The sequence below is a fragment of the Salvelinus alpinus genome, chromosome 27 (assembly GCF_045679555.1).
Source record: "Salvelinus alpinus chromosome 27, SLU_Salpinus.1, whole genome shotgun sequence".
NCBI classification, from domain to species: domain Eukaryota; kingdom Metazoa; phylum Chordata; class Actinopteri; order Salmoniformes; family Salmonidae; genus Salvelinus; species Salvelinus alpinus.
In genome coordinates, this window is record NC_092112.1 from 18,031,257 (window position 1) to 18,054,097 (window position 22,841).

The 22,841-nt window shown below is 45.5% G+C and overlaps 2 protein-coding genes across 10 annotated transcripts in view; one reads left to right on the forward strand and one right to left on the reverse strand.

Annotated features, from left to right (window-relative positions):
* znf106b (zinc finger protein 106b) overlaps nucleotides 1-6,191 on the forward strand; it is a 44,816-nt gene extending 38,625 nt beyond the window's left edge. For 4 of the 5 annotated variants that reach the window (XM_071369583.1, XM_071369585.1, XM_071369584.1 and 1 more), the window contains exons 17-20: nucleotides 322-393; nucleotides 589-660; nucleotides 826-972; nucleotides 1,414-3,362. In XM_071369583.1, the coding sequence (XP_071225684.1) occupies nucleotides 322-393; nucleotides 589-660; nucleotides 826-972; nucleotides 1,414-1,470 (348 nt within the window). In that variant the 3' untranslated portion in view covers nucleotides 1,471-3,362. Of the gene's footprint in view, nucleotides 1-321; nucleotides 394-588; nucleotides 661-825; nucleotides 973-1,413 lie in introns of all 5 variants that reach the window. The other variant, XM_071369587.1, reaches the window with a different exon arrangement.
* Nucleotides 3,980-22,841, reverse strand: part of capn3b (calpain 3b) — a 31,531-nt gene continuing 12,669 nt past the window's right edge. The window contains exons 7-23 of one of the 5 annotated variants that reach the window (XM_071369596.1): nucleotides 21,113-21,210; nucleotides 20,852-20,929; nucleotides 20,569-20,729; nucleotides 20,203-20,375; nucleotides 19,493-19,504; nucleotides 18,806-19,014; nucleotides 16,080-16,116; nucleotides 14,444-14,473; nucleotides 13,005-13,097; nucleotides 12,154-12,231; nucleotides 11,907-11,964; nucleotides 11,502-11,566; nucleotides 10,997-11,065; nucleotides 9,179-9,257; nucleotides 5,572-5,688; nucleotides 5,148-5,206; nucleotides 3,980-5,004 (exon numbers count right to left, since the gene is read on the reverse strand). In XM_071369596.1, the coding sequence (XP_071225697.1) occupies nucleotides 4,978-5,004; nucleotides 5,148-5,206; nucleotides 5,572-5,688; nucleotides 9,179-9,257; nucleotides 10,997-11,065; nucleotides 11,502-11,566; nucleotides 11,907-11,964; nucleotides 12,154-12,231; nucleotides 13,005-13,097; nucleotides 14,444-14,473; nucleotides 16,080-16,116; nucleotides 18,806-19,014; nucleotides 19,493-19,504; nucleotides 20,203-20,375; nucleotides 20,569-20,729; nucleotides 20,852-20,929; nucleotides 21,113-21,210 (1,443 nt within the window). In that variant the 3' untranslated portion in view covers nucleotides 3,980-4,977. Of the gene's footprint in view, nucleotides 5,005-5,147; nucleotides 5,207-5,571; nucleotides 5,689-9,178; nucleotides 9,258-10,996; nucleotides 11,066-11,501; nucleotides 11,567-11,906; nucleotides 11,965-12,153; nucleotides 12,232-12,556; nucleotides 12,922-13,004; nucleotides 13,098-14,443; nucleotides 14,474-16,079; nucleotides 16,117-18,805; nucleotides 19,015-19,364; nucleotides 19,505-20,202; nucleotides 20,376-20,568; nucleotides 20,730-20,851; nucleotides 20,930-21,112; nucleotides 21,211-22,841 lie in introns of those variants that run through there. The other 4 variants (XM_071369591.1, XM_071369592.1, XM_071369593.1 and 1 more) reach the window with 4 other exon arrangements.

Here is a 22,841-nt window from a genome sequence, read left to right on the forward strand (position 1 = left end):
TCCGTCTCTCTCTCTGTCGCTCTGTCTCTCTCTCTCTCTCTCTCTGTCCGTCTCTCTCTCTCTCTCTCTGTCCGTCTCTCTCTCTCTCTCTCTCTCTGTCCGTCTCTCTCTCTCTGTCCGTCTCTCTCTCTCCGTCCGTCTCTCTCTCTGTCACTCTCTGTCTCTCTCTGTCTCTCTGAAACAAATCATACTTGATTTAAAGTGCAACACACTTAATAAAAGAACAGACATGCAATATAAGATGGTGAACCATCTCTGTCCTGCGATCCTCTCTTTCTGTCTCTCTCTCTCCTCCCTCACTCAACCCCTCTCTCTCCACAGTCCCACGACCGGCTGCAGGTGTACGGGGGCCACCATGACATGGTGATGTGTATGGCCATCCATAAGAGCGTGGTAAGAGAGCTTGTTTAGTCAGCCCAGAAGCCAACCCTCCTGCCTGTGGGCCTAGAGGGAATATGAACAACATCTACATTCAGTACATTGGAAAGGGGACTACTGTGAATGCATTGTACAGTTGATAGAATTTACAAAATTGAAAAGAGAGAAGTTGTGGACAATAAACTACTCTTCTCTGCTGATGCAATGTAGATCTACACAGGCTGCTACGACGGGACCGTCCAGGCCGTGAAACTCAACTTGATGCAAAACTACCGCTGCTGGGTAAGAAAAACACGTTGGGGTTTACCTTCAGAATATTACCTATCATTTTGTGAACTGTGACCTTTGTGTGCAGTGGTACGGTTACTTGCTGATCTTTGTGACCTGACCTTTGTGTGCAGTGGTACGGTTACTTGCTGATCTTTGTGACCTGACCTTTGTGTGCAGTGGCACGGTTGCTCGCTGATCTTTGGCATGGGGGAGCACCTCTTGCAGCACCTGCTCACCGTCCACAGCAACCCGCACCTGCAGACCTTCAAGTGTCGCTGGAGGAACTGCGACGCCGCCTTCGCCAACCAAGACTCCTCCCACCTGGTAAGAGACAGGCAGACAGGTTTGTAGACAGACAGGCTGACTGACGGACAAAGACAGACAGTAGCTGCTTGGTTTACCTGAATTACAAGACTCCTCCCACCTGGTAAGAGACAGGCGGACAGGTTTGTAGGCGGACAGGTTTGTAGGCGGACAGGTTTGTAGGCGGACAGGTTTGTAGGCGGACAGGTTTGTAGGCGGACAGGTTTGTAGGCGGACAGGTTTGTAGGCGGACAGGTTTGTAGGCGGACAGGTTTTTAGGCGGACAGGTTGGCTGATGGACAAAGACAGACAGTAGCTGCTTGGTTTACCTGAATTACAGATCTCGTTATTACAGATGATTATTCTGTCAGAAATGCAGAATTTGAGAGCTCTTTGTATATAAGGTTGAGAGGGGGGTTATTGTCAATGTCTCAGTACCTTGTCTCCCCCTTGTCTCTACAGGACCTGCCTAGCCACATGCAGAAACACGTGGAGATGGACAGCAAGCTGAAGACATGACAGTAGAGAAGACATGCTGTTTCTCCAGTGCTTACTCCTGCGGATGTGTGGTGCTGAGTTGACACTGGTCTCTCACCATTTAGAATCAATGGCTCCATACATGGAGCTAGGCTGGAATTCTGGCATTCATTCTTCTTGGATAGTAGGAGTTGGGTCCCCATTCAGTAGGCAAATGTTGAGGAGGGAAGGAGATAGAACTGAACTGTTTTCTTGTTCAGAGTAATTTCTCACTTTGTTCATCCTTTAACCCCCTGCTCTTCCCTGGTAAGAGGACACCAGTACGACTGAAGGTTGTGGCATGTTTTTAATGGACCTTGGTTGATGGCATGATTTTTCATGTGCGGATGAACATAATTACAAATCATTTGTGCACTGCAAATTGACCGCAAGAAGCCCAAACGAATATATTTGACTAAAACATAGTGATTTCAAACCTGGCTTACATTTTGTATTATGCCTGGGAATATAGAACTTGGAGCTGATTGGCTGGTGTTTTAACAGTCTTATGGTCAACAATTTAAAATTAGTAATTTTCAGAACTTGGGGGGGCTAAATAAAATCACAGTGCTAGTTGGGGAACCCTGGATTACACCATTCTACAAGGCTGTGGCTCAACTTCAGCAATTGTATTGGAACACTGGCTAAATAGCCTATACTGGACACACACACACACACACACAAACACACAGCGTATAGATTATCATTGCATAACCACACTGTAACTGATCTGTTGACATGGGCTGGTCATACATAGCTACTATACACAGTCTTGTGTAGGGACTTCTATTTCATACATACATTCACACATCTATGGTATGTACTGAGTTACTGCCAAAGTAAAGGAAACACTCGGGTAAATGAGGGATTCAAAGTATAGTGAAAGCAGGTGCTTCCACACAGGTGTAGTTCCTGAGTAAATTAAGCAATTAACATCCCATCGTGGTTATTTGGGCTGCCTAGTCTAGAAGAGTTCTGTGACTGAAATAGGGGTCTCAAAGGACCATAGGGGGTTTGAAGTGTCTTAGTCACCAGATCTCAGCGCAATTTAACACTTCTGGGAGATTCTGGAGTGGCGACTGAGACAGCGTTTTCCACCACCAACAACGAAACACCAAATGGTGGAATTTCTTGTGGAAGAATGGAGCATCCCTCCAATAGAGTTCCAGACACTTGTAGAATCTATGCTACAGCGCATTGAAGCTGTTCTGGCTCATAGTGGTCCAACGCCCTATTAAGACTATGTTGGTGTTTCCTTTATTTTGGTAGTTACCTGTATGTATTGATATGCTGAGCGTGCACACACGTGTACAGCAACAATAGGAAATTGTTTTATTAATTCAGAAAAATGTATTTGGTTTTATTCTGTTGGGAAGGATAATTTTTCCCATTTCAGTGGTCTAAGACAGAGGCCAATGCTTACTGTAAAAGCACGGACATAAGGATAATTGACACACTGTTTTTTTAATGGTTTTGGATTTGCTGTGATGTGAGAGACCAACTCCTAACACACACGTCTGTTTAGACATGATTTGTCATGTTATTTTCCAGTCTGTATGGAAGTGGCTCACTAAAGCTGCAGTAAGTCACTTTTTAGGCCACCTGACCAAATTCACATAGAAATGTGAGTTATAGATCTGTCATTCTCATTGAAAGCAAATTTTAGAAGCAGTAGATCTGTTAGATTTCTTTGCTTCCCATTAAGTTCAGTTTTTGCATCTTTTATTTTAGGTTTTGTACACCAGCTTCAAACATCTGAATGTACAATGTTTTTGGTTATTGAAAATATAATTCAGTGTTTTAAATCATACAATGATCCTCTACACTATACATTGCTTATTTTGTCAAATAAACTTTAATTAGGCCAACTATTAAAACATTTTGCAACCAGGAAATGGCAGCGCGATTTCTGCATATTGTACCTTTTTAAATACCTAAAAAGGACCACCCATTTCTTAGAGATGTGAAATAAATACATAATATATATACCATATGGCAGCTTTAAATGCCCTACGGTGGAGTTCTGAATATTTGATGGAAACACTATATGACAGGGGTATTGAACTCTTACCCTACGAGGTCCAGAGCTGGTTTTCTGGTCTACCTGACAGTTAATTGCATCCACCTGGTGTCCCAGGTCTAAATCGGTCCCTGATTCGAGGGGAGCAATGCAAACACAGGGCTTTGCACTAAAGAAAATATTTTTGGTACCACCAAATCATGGGCTGGTGCCACCAACTAAAAAAAGTGTGGGAACAATGTTAGACTAGAGCCCTGTTCATTATAGACCATCTAACCGTTGTTCGTGTCAATGTTCAGTTCAGTTGGAGAAAAACTATCCGAGTAATTGTGGCAATGCTTAATTTAATGCAATGCTTAATTTACATCTTAATTATTTGAAATCCTAAACATTCATTATACAATTCAACCTGGGATCAACATTAAGAGATTTGGTTTAGCGTTGAAGACTCGACAACTCTCATCGCATACTGGACATATTGGGACACATTCGTAAAAGTTTGAATTTAATGAATTACATTTTTTTTTAAATGCTTCTGAAACAATCCAACAATCCAGTCCGACAGCATCATCACTGTCTCTCGAGACCTGAGTATCCACATGATATTATCACAGAGACTTACAGGAACACAACATTGATTTTCTAATGTAGTTACCACCAATAACTTAAAGGGGAATGGAAACACTTCAGGAAGTAAAGCTAAGCAACGATATGTATTCAATCCACTAATACTAAACATGTTATTTACAGTGAGCTGGCGTTCTAAAACCTTCCCCTTTAAGGACAGGCAATAACACTTGAAGGCTTGTAGTTTAAAGCACTAGCCAAATGTACTGGAGCAAGGGTTCCCCATTCAAGTCCCTCGGTGCTATGCTGCCAGGGTGCTACCTCTCACCAGTCAAAGTTGACATTCCAGGTGGTCTTTCTCTCCAGCCAACCTGTGTGTCTTAGAAGATCGCTATATCGTGTTAATGTACTTTCTTGAGACATTACACACTTCTCTTGGCGTTGTGAGATATCATTTGTGCAGCGTGACTGTAGAAAATATCACCATTGCATTTAATTTGTTTTCTATGCTAGAATGAGAGTAATGGCAATGTCTTGTCAGAAAGAGAACATGGGGAATTGGCTGAGGTAGAGGAAGGCGATGTTGGTAGAAGCATGGCTGAGGGTAGACCATTGAGCAGGACTCCTCTGATGGCTGGGTGATCTAAGCGATGTTGGTAGAAGCATGGCTGAAGGTAGACCAGAGAGCAGGACTCCTCTGATGGCTGGGTGATCTAAGCGATGTTGGTAGAAGCATGGCTGAGGGTACACCAGAGAGCAGGACTCCTCTGATGGCTGGGTGATCTAAGCGATGTTGGTAGAAGCATGGCTGAGGGTACACCAGAGAGCAGGACTCCTCTGATGGCTGGGTGATCTAAGCGATGTTGGTAGAAGCATGGCTGAGGGTACACCAGAGAGCAGGACTCCTCTGATGGCTGGGTGATCTAAGCATACATGGTCAACTGGAGCCACTGTAACAAGAGGAGATGAAAGACAAGAACAGGTTAGGACAGGAGATGAAAGAAAGCAGAAGAGGACAGGAGTTAATGGAGTGAATTCCCCTTTGTATGGATGTGATGTGACCTTTTGTAGCACAGTGGCCTACTGGGCTTACCTCGAGGACGTTGAGCTTGATTGTGCCGTCTCCGTTTTTGTCAAAGGCATGGAACGTCCCTGCAAAGAGACCTCGTACAGATCAAACAGTAGCTCTCTCAGTGGAGGCTGCTGAGGGGAGGACGGCTCATAATAATGGCCGGAATGGAGCAAATGGAATGGCATAAACGCATGGAAACCATGTATTTGATACCGTTCCACCAATAGCTCTCTGGCCATTACCACAAGTCCTTCCTCTGCAATTAAGGTGCCACCAACCTCCTGTGACCGCCACCTATCTGTTATCTCTGACTCTTATTCAATGAGATGAATGCCTGTTGATGTTTCTGGTGGAATTTACATTAATCAAACCAGTGTGTACTAACAGAATATTCCCTCTAGCCTGACGAAACAGGAAATGGTGTCTAAGTCCAGTGTGTACTTACTGAACATGCCTTCTAGCCTGACGAAGCAGCAGATGAAGCTGTCAAAGTCGATGTTGAGGTGCTCGTCAGCGTAGCGCATCGTGATGATGTCATACAGCTGGTTGTTTAAGCGGAACCCTAAGTGGAATGGGGGGGGAGTGGAATGGATACAAGATGAAAGATTTTCTGTAACCACAGTGGAATATATTTTGTAATGTACACAAGTGCAGTAAAATGCCTTGCATGCTCTTTCCCAAAAATACAATAAATCAATATACTGTATGTAGTACTCAAAAAAATACAAAAGTCAAGAAGAACTGTGATGGAAAATTGTGTGAAGAGACACCCTTAAATGTTAATTTTGTCTTCCGTGTCATAAATAATCCTTGGTCCTGCCTGTGCTTAGTAAAGATATGTGGCAGAATGCCCTGAATATGTTCTGTAAGTTAAATTAGGAGACGGTGCCAAACACATGCAGGAACCAACCCTATGAACCATGCAAATATAACTTGTCTGTGTAAGCAGTATATAAGACAACTAACGGGACTGCCCCAGCAGAGCTCCTGGCAGACGTGTACTATGGTGCATCAAGTTTGCTGGAACCTCTCCAGTTAACTGACAATAAAGGATGATTGATTTAATTTTGACTTTGAATGTCCCTGTGTAGAAGTTCCACGACAGAACAAAAATACACAAGAATAGAAAGAAGATCAAGAGAAAGTAAGCTATATACAGGGTCAAAGTTCCAGTGTCAGTGCCAGTACCATATTTACAATGTGCAGGGATACTTTTGGTCATGTAGTGTATGGGCATAACAAAACAAAATAATCATGGACAGACAATTTTTACGCGCCAGGTGCTGTTCTGTGAGCTTGTGTGGCCTACCACGTCGCGGCTGAGCCATTGTTGCTGCTAGATGTTTCCGCTTCACAATAACAGCACTTACAGTTGACCGGGGCAGCTTTAGCAGGGCAGAAATTTCACAAACGGACTTGTTGGAAAGGTGGCATCCTATGACAGTGCCACTTTGAAAGTCACTGAGCTCTTCAGTAAGGTCATTCTACTACCAATGTTTGTCTATGGAGATTGCATGGTTGTGTACTCAATTTTATGCACCTGTCAGCAATGAGTGTGGCTAAAAAGCAGAATCCACTCATTTGAAGGGGTGTCCACATACTGCGATATATATACACTGCTTGAGAAAATAAAGGGAACACTTAAACAACACAATGTAAATCCAAGTCAATCACACTTCTTTGAAATCAAACTGTCCACTTAGGAAGCAACACTGATTGACAATAAATTTCACATGCTGTTGTGCAAATGGAATAGACAAAAGGTGGAAATTATAGGCAATTAGCAAGACACCCCCAATAAAGGAGTGGTTTTGCAGGTGGTGACCACAGACCACTTCTCAGTTCCTATGCTTCCTGGCTGATGTTTTGGTCACTTTTGAATGCTGGCGGTGCTTTCACTCTAGTGGTAGCATGAGACGGAGTCTACAACCCACACAAGTGGCTCAGGTAGTGCAGCTCATCCAGGATGGCACATCAATGCGAGCTGTGGCAAGAAGGTTTGCTGTGTCTGTCAGCGTAGTGTCCAGAGCATGGAGGCGCTACCAGGAGACAGGCCAGTACATCAGGAGACGTGGAGGAGGCCGTAGGAGGGCAACAACCCAGCAGCAGGACCGCTACCTCCGCCTTTGTGCAAGGAGGAGGACTGCCAGAGCCCTGTCTTGCAGGAAATCACGCACAGAACAAGAAGTATGGCTGGTGGCATTGTCATGCTGGAAGGTCATGTCAGGATGAGCCTGCAGGAAGGGTACCACATGAGGGAGGAGGATGTCTTCCCCAGACCATGACGGCCCCTCCACCTCCTCCATCAATCCCGCTCCAGAGTACAGGCCTCGGTGTAACGCTCATTCCTTCGACGATAAACGCGGATCCGACCATCACCCCTGGTGAGACAAAACCGTGACTCGTCAGTGAAGAGCACTTTTTGCCAGTCCTGTCTGGTCCAGTGACGGTGGTTTGTGCCCATAGGCGACGTTGTTACCGGTGATGTCTGGTGAGGACCTGCCTTACAACAGGCCTACAAGCCCTCAGTCCAGCCTCTCTCAGCCTATTGCGGACAGTCTGAGCACTGATGGAGGGATTGGGCAGCTGTTGTTGCCATCCTGTACCTGTCCCGCAGGTGTGATGTTCGGATGTACCGATCCTGTGCAGGTGTTGTTACACGTGGTCTGCCACTGCGAGGATGATCAGCTGCCCGTCCTGTCCCCCTGTAGCGCTGTCTTAGGCATCTCACAGTACGGACATTGCAATTTATTGCCCTGGTCACATCTGCAGTCCTCATGCCTCCTTGCAGCATGCCTATGGCACCTTCACGCAGATGAGCAGGGACCCTGGGCATCTTTCTTTTGGTGTTTTTCAGACTCAGTAGAAAGGCCTCTTTGGTGTCCTAAGTTTTCATAACTGTGACCTTAATTGCCTTCCGTCTGTAAGCTGTTAGTGTCTTAACAACCGTTCCACAGGTGCATGTTCATTAATTGTTTATGGTTCATTGACCAAGCATGGAAAACAGTGTTTAAACCCTTTACAATGAAGATCTGTAGTTATTTGGATTTTTACGAATTATCTTTGAAAGACAGGGTCCTAAAAAAGGGACGTTTCTTTTTTTGCTGAGTTTATGATCAACAGAGTAGCAGCAGCGTATATGAAGATTGTGTGTGTGTATGTGTAGCGTCTGTATGAATGTGTGTGTGTGCGTGTGTGCTGGAGTGTCCGTGTGAGTGAGTGTGTAGCGTGTGCATAGAGACAGTGCAAACATAAATAGAAGGGTCATTGCAGATAGTCCATGTCGCCATTTTATTAGCTATTTAGCAGTCTTATTGCTTGGGGATAGAAGCTGTTCAGGATCCTGTTGGTGTCAGACTTGAGTCACCAGTAGTGCTTGTCGTTCTGAAGCAGAGAGAACAGTCGATGGCTTGGGAGGCTGGAGTCTAACAATTTTCCGAGCCTTCCTTTCACACCGCCTGATATAGAGGTCCTGGATGGCAGAGAGCTCGGCCCCAATGATGTACTGGGCTGTCTGCACAAGCCTCTGTAGCACCATGTAATCGAGGGCGGTACAGTTGCCATACTAAGCCGTGATGCAGCCAGTCAAGATGCAATGATGCAGCTGTAGAACTTTTAGAGGATTTGAGGGCCCAAGCCCAATCTTTTCAACCTAACTGTTTGTGTGTGTGGTCCATAATACCCTTTTTACACTAGTACTGAGCCAAGCCGAGCTGAACTTCACTGGCCTGGTTAAACATCCACTATAGCTGTTGGATTGGAACCATGCTGGAAAGGAAAATGTGAAAAGCACTCTAGTGTGAAAAGAGTAATCAATTCATGGCTCTCTGGGAAGACTTCTAAGTCCATTCACCTGGAGGCACGTTCAGCAAGACAAAACATTTTGGAACGTTCAGATAGAAATATGTAGAACAAACATGCGTCTGACATGTAGAATAATAAATCACGTCGGCTCGATTCATAGTATTGCTATCTGTAACGTTAGAAAACGTTTGGCAACTGAACGTGGCCCTGCTGGGACTAAACGGCTGAAGTTTGTCCATGGAGCTCACCTGCGTCATTGACTGCGTTCCTCATCTCAAAGCTGCTGATGGTGCTGGATTTGTCCTTGTCATACTTCTTGAAGATCAGCTGCACACAGTGAACACATGACGGTCAATCTCAATGATTTTGAATGTTGGACTGAAAATGATCTGTTGATGATCGCTGTGAATCCATCTCTCTCAAACTCTAGGTGGCATTCTGCCTTCTCCCTACAGCTTTCAGCCATTACCTTTGCCCACGACTACCTCATGTGAACTACAATCCCCACGCGGTGTTTTAATGTTTAATAATCATTGCTTACGACATGGTTTTCAAAACATATGGCCCGTATCTTTCATCAGCCAGAAAGAATCCTTCAAATAAAAGTGATGCGCTTCCTGTAGCAGTTACAGATCCATACAGCTATAGAGCCTCCATCCTACTAAACTACACTGTAGCAGTTACAGAGCCATACAGCTATAGAGCCTCCATCCTACTAAACTACACTGTAGCAGTTAGATCCATACAGCTATAGAGCCTCCATCCCACTAAACTACACTGTAGCAGTTACAGAGCCATACAGCTAAAGAGCCTCCATCCTACTGAACTACACTGTAGCAGTTAGATCCATACAGCTATAGAGCCTCCATCCTACTAAACTACACTGTAGCAGTTACAGATCCATACAGCTATAGAGCCTCCATCCTACTAAACTACACTGTAGCAGTTACAGATCCATACAGCTATAGAGCCTCCATCCTACTAAACTACACTGTAGTAGTTACAGAGCCATACAGCTATAGAGCCTCCATCCTACTAAACTACACTAGTAGTTACAGATCCATACAGCTATAGAGCCTCCATCCTACTAAACTACACTGTAGCAGTTACAGATCCATACAGCTATAGAGCCTCCATCATACTAAACTACACTGTAGCAGTTACAGAGCCATACAGCTATAGAGCCTCCATCCTACTAAACTACACTAGTAGTTACAGATCCATACAGCTATAGAGCCCCCATCCTACTAAACTACACTGTAGCAGTTACAGATCCATACAGCTATAGAGTCTCCATCCTACTAAACTACACTGTAGCAGTTACAGATCCATACAGCTATAGAGCCTCCATCCTACTAAACTACACTGTAGCAGTTACAAATCCATACAGCTACAGAGCCTCCATCCTACTAAACTACACTGTAGCAGTTACAGATCCATACAGCTACAGAGCCTCCATCCTACTAAACTACACTGTAGCAGTTACAGATCCATACAGCTATAGAGCCTCCATCCTACTAAACTACACTGTAGCAGTTACAGATAGGTTAAGGTAAGGTAGTTTAGCACAGATCCATACAGATATACAGTAGGCGCCTCTATCTGACAAAATTACACTTCCGCTACTCTTCCTGAGTTACTCTTACGCACAGGTGTTCAGAGCATGCTAGATAGCTAATTCGCACAGGTGGTCACCTCTTGTCTTCTGTCTGTTTTCTGTAAACAAGTGAGGTAACATGGAGATATGGCCGTGTGGGAACACTAATCCTATCAAGGTGGGTTTCAATTTTTTTTAAATGTATTGTTTTATATTATTTCTCGCTGATATGAAAGATAAGGTCCTTATGCTTCCAAAACCGTACTGCGTTAATGTTAATGTTTGGTTTGAGCATCGGGGCTCTTAACAAACCTCCCCCATGCAGAAGACGCCTTCATCCTAACTTCCACTTAAGTCAACATTTCACTTAGTAGTGATGGCAACGGGAGACTAAGGGTAAATTCGACTTAAGTGGAAGTTTTCCCCTAAACCATCAGGCTCTGGAGAGTTATGGACAGGAGGATCCTACCTGCCACGTTTTGATCTTACTCCACAGGTGTTTGAACTCCTGCAGGTTCAGTTTTCCTGTGCCGTCAGTCTGAGAAGTAGTTTAGGAAGAAACAGCAGGCAATATTTCTTTCTTGGGCGTTACCGTGTGAAGAAGTGGAGGCTGGTGGGAGGAGCTGTAGGAGGATGGGCTCATTGTATTGACTGGAATGGAATTAATGGACCGGAGTCCATTTATGTGGTTTCCATGTTTGATGTGTATGATACCTTCCATTAATTCCATTCCAGCTATTACAATGAGCCCATCCTCCTATAGCTCCTCCCACCAGCCTCCTCTGGTGTGAAGAACTGCATTTCATAGAATTGTATATGTTTTTTGAAGTACTGCTTTTACTACTGTATCCGTCTGTACCTTTTAATATTGTTGTTTGCTCTGTGTTTACATAGACAGGCAACCAGAGTAGTAGACCGAGATGGTATTAGAAACGTTCAAATAGAGTTCCAGTATTAATCATATGGAAGGATACATCCATCAAAGCGATCATGCTCCGGCAACTCTCTAAGCTGAAGCCGTCCGTCTTCATGTCATTATCTGTGGAGAAAAATATCATTTAGAAGAGAAGTGCATACTACAGAGTGGACACTACGTAACAAGTGTACAAAAAGGACATGACAGGTGGAGATCACAGGAGGTTGGTGGCACCTTAATTGAGGGAGGACAGACTCGTGGTAATAGCTGGAGCGGAATAGGTGGAATAGTATAAAATATGTCAAACACATGGTTTCCATGTCTTTGATGCCATTCCATTCGCTCCATTCCAGCCATTATTATGAGCCGTCCTCCCCTCAGCAGCCTCCACTGATGGACATAGTGGGCACAAGGGAAGAGGAAGGGTCTGGCATTAAAAATGAGGGATCATGACAGCACTCACGTTTTTCCAGTACCCTTTTCATGACCACCTTGAGCTCATTGGCACAGATCTGCATGTCCTAGAGAAGGGACATATCTCCTTTGAGCTGTGTGCATGTACACCTCTCAGTATAACCTATCCTTATCGGCCCAATCCCATATCAAGCCTCTACCTCTGCCCCCCCGATGCACTTGTAAAGATCTGGCTTTACATACATTAATTTACCCTGACCAATGCTCCCACTTTTCCCAGTCACACCAGCACTCACCTCCCCAGCAATCTGCTGGTAAATGGCCCTGAACATTTTGTGTTCTCCGCTCTCCTCATCCGGTTGCTGTGGTTTTGGCTGATTAGGAAAGTGAAAGAAAGAAACGTTTAGAAAAGATCGATGGAAGTGAAGGCATGATGTTATCAGGTTTCAGGCTGGTTTAAAAAGTGGTATATCCCAACATGCACTACACAAAGCCATGCTAATTTTGATTGCATTGTGGACACCCATAGACAAATGGCAAAAGTAAAATCTGCCCTTAATGTCTATCATTTGTTTATTCATTACCCCTTTCCACCAGAGGATTGGTAACCAAACACCATGGTAACCAAACAACGGCAAATATGAGTATGTAAATACACAGTTCTGAGAACAGGTGCATTGTTACTGGAGATAGATTGACCTTTTAGAGCTGACTGTGGATCAGTGGGGGTGTCTGGAAGTCTCTCCCTGGTCAGGACAGGAGATGCATGTGGCCTGGGGTAGATTTGGTTTCAGCCCTGTCACTGACCCCGTATTTTGGTAGGTCAGAGGTTACGTTGTGCTAATGGCTATATTGGAGAATGCAAAATGGTGTAAAATACCTACAGGTGGAATTGTGTCAAGTGCAACTTCACTGACATGGTTTGGGTGCGTGCACACGCATAAACACACACATATACATTCATGCTACACACACATCACAACTGATGCTACTAGACTCTTATTATTATGCAAATTCCTGCCCAATTTAAACACTAGCCCCCCAATCCCCTCCCTGTCTTGGCCACCTTGACAAACACATGCCATCACAATAGGTTTCACCACAAACACCCCTCCCCTCTGCCCCCTTCCTCTCAAAGGAGAACAACCTTGACTTTCTCTTTCTTCTCCTTCTGAACCTCGATGTCATCTTGCTCAATCTCCTTGTTGGCCTTCGCTCTGTCTGATACAAACACGATGGGCTTGGGGTTGGGTGGATGGTAGTGGTTGGGTGGATGGTGGCAGGATGGTAGTGGTTGGGTGGATGGTGGCGGTGATGGTAGTGGTTGGGTGGATGGTGGTGGTGGGTGGTGGTGGGGTGGTAGTGGTTGGGTGGATGGTGGTGGTGGTGGTGTGGTGGTGGTGGTGGTTGGGAGGATGGTGGTGGTGGTGGTAGTGGTTGGGTGGATGGTGGTGGTGGTGGTTGGGAGGATGGTGGTGGTGGTGGTGGGGTGGTAGTGGTGGGGTGGTAGTGGTTGGGTGGTGGTGGGGATGGTGATGGTGGTGGTGGTGGTGGTGGTGGGATGGTGGTGGTGGTGGTTGGGAGGATGGTGGTGGTGGTGGTTGGGAGGATGGTGGTGGTGGTGGGGTGGTGATGGTGGTGGTGATGGTGGTGGTTGGGAGGATGGTGGTGGTGGTGGGGATGGTGGTAGTGGTTGGGTGGTGGTGGGGATGGTGGTGGTGGTGGTGGTGGTGGTGGGGGATGGTGGTTGGGAGGATGGTGGTGGTGGTGGGGATGGTGGTGGTGGTGGTGGTGGTGGGGTGGTAGTGGTGGGGTGGCCGGTAGTGGTGGGGTGGATGGTGGTGGTGGTGTGGACGGTGGTGGTTTGGGGGGTGGTAGTGGGGGGGAAGGGGTGAACGGTGGGAGGGGGTAGTTGAAGTTGACCAGAGGGCAGGGGAGAAGGTGAATGGGGATGTGTGACACACAGTGGTTAGAGAAGATTGGTGGTAGAGGTGGACATGTGACACAGTGGTTAGAAATTATTGGTGGTAGAGGTGGACATGTGACACAGGGGTTAGAGATGATTGGTGGTAGAGGTGGACATGTGACACAGGGGTTAGAGATGATTGGGGGTAGAGGTGGACGTGTGACACAGGGGTTAGAGATGATTGGTGGTAGAGGTGGACGTGAGACACAGGGGTTAGAGATTATTGGTGGTAGAGGTGGACGTGTGACACAGGGGTTAGAGATGATTGGTGGTAGAGGTGGAAGACACAGAATAGAAGAAGAAAATGACAGTAAGCTCACTGGACATAGACCAACATTTCCATTAGCCTGGATCCCTTTCTGTTTGTGCTGTATAGCCAACTCCTGTGTTTGGTATAGTAATGGCCGTAGGAGTTGGGCTTCACAGCTCGAAGAGATCAGGGACCACCGGGCTAATGTTCAATTGGCTTCAAGTCTACATATGAAATGACACTGGTCGCAATGGCCATTTATTTCATTTTGCGAGATTTGAAAGAGGACGTCATGAAAAACATCCAATATTCAATGTCTCGTCATAATTTGGTTAAAACAAAAGAAACTATGATGATGCACACACTGTACCTTTCCTTTCTTTGTCCTGTTTTTGCCTTGCTGTCGGCGTGAGGCAGAAATGGAAAATAAAAATGAAATGGAGAAGTTAACATTGAAATGAACAATGAACGATCAAACCCTGTTCAGTAATAGTAATGAGGGAGAGGGGGAGAGAGAAGGAGAGAAGGGGAGAGGGGGAGAGAGAGAGAGAAGGGGAGAGAGAGTGAGAGAAGGGGAGAGAGAGAGAGAAGGGGAGAGAGAGAGAGAAGGGGAGAGGGGGAGAGAGAGAGAAGGGGAGAGAGAGCGAGAAGGGGAGAGGGGGAGAGAGAGAGAAGAGGAGAGAGAGCGAGAGAAGGGAGAGAGAGAAGGGGAGAGAGAAGGGGAGAGAGAGGGGGAGAGAGAGAGAGATAAAAGAGAGAGAGAAGGGGAGAGAGAGAGGGGAAGAAGGAGAGAGACAGAGATTGTAAGTGGTGGGACTATATTTTTCATTCAAGTTTGAGTGATGTATTAATGGTAGGTGGAGGACAAAGATACAGACATGAACAGCTGCATATTGACAACAGGTTGATTTGATTTATTAGGATCCCCATCAGCCGACGCCAATGGCAACAGCTAGTCTTCCTGGGGTCCGACACGAAAAATACATTACAGACAAAACACTTTACAATGAACATGAACATGTAGTGTGTGTGTGCATCTATCAGTTACACATACATGTCAGTACATACACACAACACGTAGGTCACATGGGGGAGAGGCGTTGTGCCGTGAAGTGTTGCTTTATTTGTCTTTTGAAACCAGGTTTGCTGTTCACTTGCGCTATATAAGATGGAAGGGAGTTCCATGCACTCATGGCTCTGTATAATACTGTACGTTTCCCTGAATTTGTTCAGGACCTGGACACTGTGAAAAGACCCCTGGTGGCATGTCTGGTGGGATAAGTGTGTGTGTCAGAGCTGTGTGTAAGTTGACTATGCAAACAATTTGGAATTTCCACCTCATTAATGTTTCTTATAAAAACAAGAAGTGATGCAGTCAGTCTTTCCTCAACTCTTAGCCAAGAGAGACTGGCAGGCATAGTATTAATATTAGCCCTCTGATTACAATGAAGAGCAAGACGTGACGCTCTGTTCTGGGCCAGCTGCAGCTTAACTAGGTCTTTCTTTGCAGCACTTGACTATATGACTGGACAATAATCAAGATAAGATAAAACTAGAGCCTGCAGGACTTGCTTTGTGGAGTGTGGTGTCAAAAAAGCAGGGCATCTCTTTATTACGGACAGACCTCTCCCCATCTTCACAACCATTGAATCTATATGTTTTGACCATGACAGTTTACAATCTAGGGTAACACCAAGTAATTTAGTCTTCTCAACTTGTTAAACAGCCACACCATTCATTACCAGATTCAGCTGAGGTCTAGAACTTAAGGAATGATTTGTACCAAATGCAATGCTCTTAGTTTTAGAGATGTTCAGGACCAGTTTATTACTGGCCACCCATTCCAAAACAGACTGCAACTCTTTAAGGGTTTCAGTGACTTCATTAGCTGTGGTTGCTGATGCGGACATGGTTGAAGCATCAGCATATATGGACACACATGCTTTGTTTAATGCCAGTGGCAGGTCAGAGAGAGAGGAGAGAGAGATGTGAGTCCATTTACTAACCTCTATGTGGTCTGACCTAATTGTATTTTCGGTTTCCCTGAAAGAGAACAGACAGACATTACTCATCACCATCGAAGCCACAAGATCGAAGGCATGGAAGCTTAATTTTTTCTGTCACTCTTGACTGGCATGCCACCCACACATGCACCCACACACACACACACACACACACACACACACACACACACACATAAATGGCCACCCACAGAAACAAATTCATCCACACACTCATTCATAGAAACACCAACACACTGAAATACCCCGCCACCATAGCAGCCCCTCTCTCTCTCCCCAACCCCTCTACCATAGCAGCCCCTCTCTCTCTCTCTCTCTCTCTCTCTCTCTCTCTCTCTCTCTCTCTCTCTCTCTCTCTCTCTCTCTCCCCTAACCCCTCTACCATAGCAGCCTCTCTCTCTCTCTCCCTCTCTCTCTCTCTCTCTCTCTCTCTCTCTCAATTCAATTCAATTCAATTGACTTTATTGACATGGCAAGTTATTATTACTTACATTGTCAAAGTATACATATCGAAAAATTTAAATAAAATATATATGTATATATATACACAAAATATATATATATTTATATATAAATAAATGGTGGGACTAACAGTAATAATAATAGTAGTAGTGGACATGGGATTACCATTAATAACAGCTACAACAACAATATTAATCAGAACAACAATACATTAAAGCAACAGTAGTAGACCAGTGTCAACATGACTGAGAAGACACATGACCTGGTACGAAAGACAAAACAAAACTAAGCTAAATGGGAAATATTATCAACATTACTTTGCATTTTTCACTGGCTGTCCCTCAGGCTGTGGCAGGAGGACACATATTTGGCTGCCAAAACTGCACATTTTGGCTTTTCACCCAACAAATATTTGAATTTTTCTTCATCTTTTATAGTTTCAAATTCTTTGTATTGAATTATAATTTTGGGAAAGAAATATGCTCTTAGGTCTGAGTATTTGTCACAGTGTAGTAGGAAATGCACTTCTGTCTCTACCTCTCCCCTGGAGCAGAGTGAGCACAGCCTGTCCTCCCTGGGCAGCCAGGTTTGTCTGTGACGACCGGTCTCTATAGCCAGACTGTGCTCACTGAGTCTGTACCTAGTCAATGTTTTCCTCAGTTTTCTATCAGTCACAGTGGTCAGATAGTCTGCCACCATGTACTGTCTGTTTAGAGCCAAATAGCATTGAAGTTTACTTTGATTTTTTGTGGTGTCTTTCCAATAGGTTATATATTTTTCTTTTTGTTTTGTGATGATTTGGTTGGGCCAGATTTTCTGAGGGCTGTCCCGAGGCTCTATGGGGTTGGTTTGGGTTGGTGAACTGAGCCTCAGAACCAGCTGGCTGAGGGGACTCTTCTCTGGTTTCATCTCTTGACATTGTAGAGCTGTGTGATGGAATGTTTTAGGGTCACTTGTTTTTAGATGGTTGTAAAATTTGATGGCTCTTTTTTCTATTCGAATGAGGAGGGGATATTGGCCCAATTCTGCCCTACATGCGTTATTTGGAGTTTTTCTTTGTACTTGCAATACAGTCTTGCAAAACTCTGCATGCAATACTTCAATTGGATGTTTGTCCCATTTAGTAAATTCATTATTAGAGAGTGGACCCCATACTTCACTGCCATATAGAGCAATTGGTTCTATAACTGATTGAAAAATTTTGAGCCAGATTCTAATTGGAATTTCAATTTTGATGTTCCTTTTAATGGCATAGAATGCTCTTCTTGCTTTGTCTCTCAGCTCATTCACAGCCATGTGAAAGCTACCTGTGTTGCTGATATTTAGTCCTAGATATGTGTAGTTTTTGGTGTGTTCTCTCTCTCTCTCTCTCTCTCTCTCTCTCCCCTAACCCCTCTACCATAGCAGCCCCCCCCCTCTCTCTCTCTCTCTCTCTCTCCCCTAACCCCTCTATCATAGCAGCCTCTCTCTCTCTCTCCCCTAACCCCTCTACCATAGCAGCCTCTCTCTCTCTCTCTCTCTCTCCCCTAACCCCTCTACCATAGCAGCCTCTCTCCCCTAACCCCTCTACCATAGCAGCCCTTTTCTCTCTCCCCTAACCCCTCTACCATAGCAGCCCCTCTCTCTCTCCCCTAACCCCTCTACCATAGCAGCCCCTCTCTCTCTCCACTAACCCCTCTACCATAGCAGCCCAGCCCCTCTCTCTCTCTCCTAACCCCTCTACCATAGCAGCCCCTCTCTCTCTCCCCTAACCCCTCTACCATAGCAGCCCCTCTTTCTCTCCACTAACCCCTCTACCATATCAGCCCCTCTTTCTCTCCACTAACCCCTCTACCATAGCAGCCCCTCTCTCTCTCCCCTAACCCCTCTACCATAGCAGCCCCTCTTTCTCTCCACTAACCCCTCTACCATATCAGCCCCTCTTTCTCTCCACTAACCCCTCTACCATAGCAGCCCCTCTTTCTCTCCACTAACCCCTCTACCATAGCAGCCCCTCTTTCTCTCCCTTAACCCCTCTACCATAGCAGCCCAGCCCCTCTCTCTCCCCTAACCCCTCTACCATAGCAGCCCCTCTTTCTCTCCCTTAACCCCTCTACCATAGCAGCCCAGCCCCTCTCTCTCCCCTAACCCCTCTACCATAGCAGCCCCTCTCTCTCTCCCCTAACCCCTCTACCATAGCAGCCCCTCTCTCTCTCCCCTAACCCTTCTATCATAGCTGCCCCTTTCTCTCTCCACTCCCAGTCACTCACTCTGAGGTGCTGTTCTTCTCGGAGAAGACTCTGAGGATAAACTCTCCCTCCTCGTGGGGGTCAAAGGTCGAAGGGATGATCACGTACTCCCCGGGGGGCAGGCAGAATCGCTCGCTCACCTCACGCAGGTTGATGTAGGACTTGCATTTGGCATTGGAGGCATTGTAAAGGAAGAAGTCTTTCTGCAGGTGCTGCTGGCTCCCAATCATCTGTAGAGAGAGAGAGGGGGATAGAGGATGGAGGATAGAAAGAGAGGAGGGACAGGTGGGGGATGCACAGGCACTGACTTATCATTCTAGATAAAGGAATTAAAAAAATTACTGAATCAGTATAATAGAATAAAACAAATGTCTAAGGCAGACCTGGGTAGAATATTTTCAAGTATTTCACATATGTATTTGATGCAGTTCTGCTAAAAGAATATGTATTGCTATCTGAAAGTCTCTTGTGTATTTTTGGTGTGTTGTGTGTAGGCTATTTTATAACTAAGGTTTCATGATGAACACTAGTAACACCAAGACACAGCTACAATTTAAGACAGAGGTACACCGAGTTTTACGTTCTGAAGCGGAGGTAGACTGACACACATAAGTAGCACTTTGACCACAGTCAGGTGACTACTGGGATAGCTCTGACATCAGCTCTGACATCATCACACCAAGGTCCTCCATTCCCTGGCCATCATACCTCTTTGGGCACCTGAGGACAAGAACATAAGTCAGTATCACCATGACTACATTGCCTATATGGAATGAAAGTGTACCCAAACACGCTCCAGACCAGCTTGAACAAAAAGGGAATTAGATGCTCGACTGAGGGACTTGAAAATCCCCAAAACATTCCTTGCCCCAGGACACGTCAATGGGTGACTATCCAGGATAATAAAGAAAAGGGAGCACTCAGTTTCTGTATAGATCTGATCATTTATTGAACGAACATACAAACAGGCTTACGTTTCCAGCGATTAGCTCTTTGGCTGAGAGTTTCCTTTCGCGAGGATGGAGACTTCGCAAACCAGAAATCTCAATTTCTAACACGCTTCCCTCCAGAACCTAGTTGAGCATCTGACCAAATTACGCACTATTTTAATTCTGGGTTAACCAATATTAATATATGACTGATTTGATTTTAAATGCCAGGGCTAGGAGTTTTCCTAACCATACCACCTGACCTGGGCCATGTTCAGTAGGGCGCACCGTAGCAACATGTTTTGAAATGGTAAATAAATGTGAATATTTCTTCAGTAGTTTCGCCCCTTTCCACTCATTTTCGAAAATATGTATCTTGTTTTGTACCGACTGGTCACAACCCAGAAGAATGTCCCAGCATTTATCCTGGTTAGGTGATCAAGAATACCTCCAGTTGTGTCCTGTGGTTTATCAGGAGGTATAACCCACCTCGTAGATGGAGAATCCGATGGTGTAAAGCTTGGCACCCTTGCTGCGGTCTTTCCTCCGGCCCTTCTGCATCAGGGCCACCATGACGGTGCACGCCACATGCTCGGGGTCGTCGGGGTCATCGTCCTCCTCGTACAGACGCATGCGGTACTGCGGGTTGGTCCAGAACGTGTCTGTGGGACATCAGAGACGTGGTCAGTGGGGTTCAATGTCTTCCTTCTTACTAGGTACTAGTTTTGGCTAACAAGCAGCTGAGAAAGTGTGTAGTTGAAGCAGAATGAAGCAGGCATTATAACCATGATGTGCACCACTACAAATCAGTATAGTTCAAACACTATTTTTTACAGCCCAAAGTCAACCTTGTACCTGGGAAGTTCCTGCAGCCCCCGGCGGAGCTGCCTCGTACCCAGCGGCCCTCGTTGACCGCCACCGTCCAGCTATGGGACTTGTCGTCCAGAAGTGTGTCAGGGGTCAGGTTACAGATTTCCAGCTTGGTGAAGTTCTTTTTGAAGTCCTCAAAGGATATCCTATACGGAGAATATAGTAGAATAGATTGTTGTTTATCCATTTGCACACAAATCCTTTGTTACAGTGCCCAGCCCTGATGTCAGAAACATTGAGAATTATCAGAGGGCTTCGTTCAGCTCACCAAGTCTCGCTCGTCTCAACCGTCTTCATCTTCAGCCTGGCCTTGTCTGAGCTGGAGATGGTGGACCATTCTTTGGACCTGTGGAGAGAAAATAAAAGTCCCCTTGTTACATGTAGGCTACGTTGGTATGTTATGACTATGTTATGTATTCTATGTTTCTCTTGCTGCACAACTAGTTTCTGGAAGAATAAAAATGATAGATTGTTTATTGATTTGAAGGATTCATTGGTTGATTGGTTGGTTGATTGATTCTGCACTCACTTTGCATTCCACGGCCCTTTCCATAGCACCATCCCCCAGGGGTTCCGCATTTGAACTAGGCGAATCTTGGTATCCTTGGTAACCTTAAGCTTGTCACACTAAGAAAGACACCCTTGGTCAGCAGTGAAAGACAGTTTGACCCGCACCTCATATTAGTAGATACTGTGTTGTAACATATTCATAGAGTTGTTGTTCTTTATTTATTTATTTGTTTTATGCCAGGTTTTATTTTATGCTATTTTAGAGTGCAATGTACAGATTCAATCAACAACAATACAATAACATTGATTCAGGTTGTTTGTCTGTCTAATAATGTAAAGTGCTAAGTTACAGTTTGGTAGAGGTTTTACCAGAGGCTTTGGCTTTGACTGTGGCTCCATGACCATAACCGTACCTCGTCTAGTGGCTCTATGACCATAACCGTACCTCCTCTAGTGGCTCTATGACCATAACCGTACCTCGTCTAGTGGCTCCATGACCATAACCGTACCTCGTCTAGTGGCTCTATGACCATAACCGTACCTCCTCTAGTGGCTCTATGACCATAACCGTACCTCCTCTAGTGGCTCCATGACCATAACCGTACCTCCTCTAGTGGCTCCATGACCATAACCGTACCTCCTCTAGTGGCTCTATGACCATAACCGTACCTCCTCTAGTGGCTCCATGACCATAACCGTACCTCGTCTAGTGGCTCTATGACCATAACCGTACCTCGTCTAGTGGCTCCATGACCATAACCGTACCTCCTCTAGTGGCTCCATGACCATAACCGTACCTCGTCTAGTGGCTCCATGACCATAACCGTACCTCGTCTAGTGGCTCCATGACCATAACCGTACCTCGTCTAGTGGCTCCATGACCATAACCGTACCTCGTCTAGTGGCTCCATGACCATAACCGTACCTCGTCTAGTGGCTCCATGACCATAACCGTACCTCGTCTAGTGGCTCCATGACCATAACCGTACCTCCTCTAGTGGCTCTATGACCATAACCGTACCTCGTCTAGTGGCTCTATGACCATAACCGTACCTCGTCTAGTGGCTCCATGACCATAACCGTACCTCCTCTAGTGGCTCCATGACCATAACCGTACCTCGTCTAGTGGCTCTATGACCATAACCGTACCTCCTCTAGTGGCTCTATGACCATAACCGTACCTCGTCTAGTGGCTCCATGACCATAACCGTACCTCCTCTAGTGGCTCCATGACCATAACCGTACCTCCTCTAGTGGCTCTATGACCATAACCGTACCTCCTCTAGTGGCTCTATGACCATAACCGTACCTCCTCTAGTGGCTCTATGACCATAACCGTACCTCCTCTAGTGGCTCTATGACCATAACCGTACCTCGTCTAGTGGCTCCATGACCATAACCGTACCTCCTCTAGTGGCTCTATGACCATAACCGTACCTCCTCTAGTGGCTCCATGACCATAACCGTACCTCGTCTAGTGGCTCCATGACCATAACCGTACCTCCTCTAGTGGCTCTATGACCATAACCGTACCTCCTCTAGTGGCTCTATGACCATAACCGTACCTCCTCTAGTGGCTCTATGACCATAACCGTACCTCCTCTAGTGGCTCTATGACCATAACCGTACCTCCTCTAGTGGCTCTATGACCATAACCGTACCTCCTCTAGTGGCTCTATGACCATAACCGTACCTCCTCTAGTGGCTCTATGACCATAACCGTACCTCCTCTAGTGGCTCTATGACCA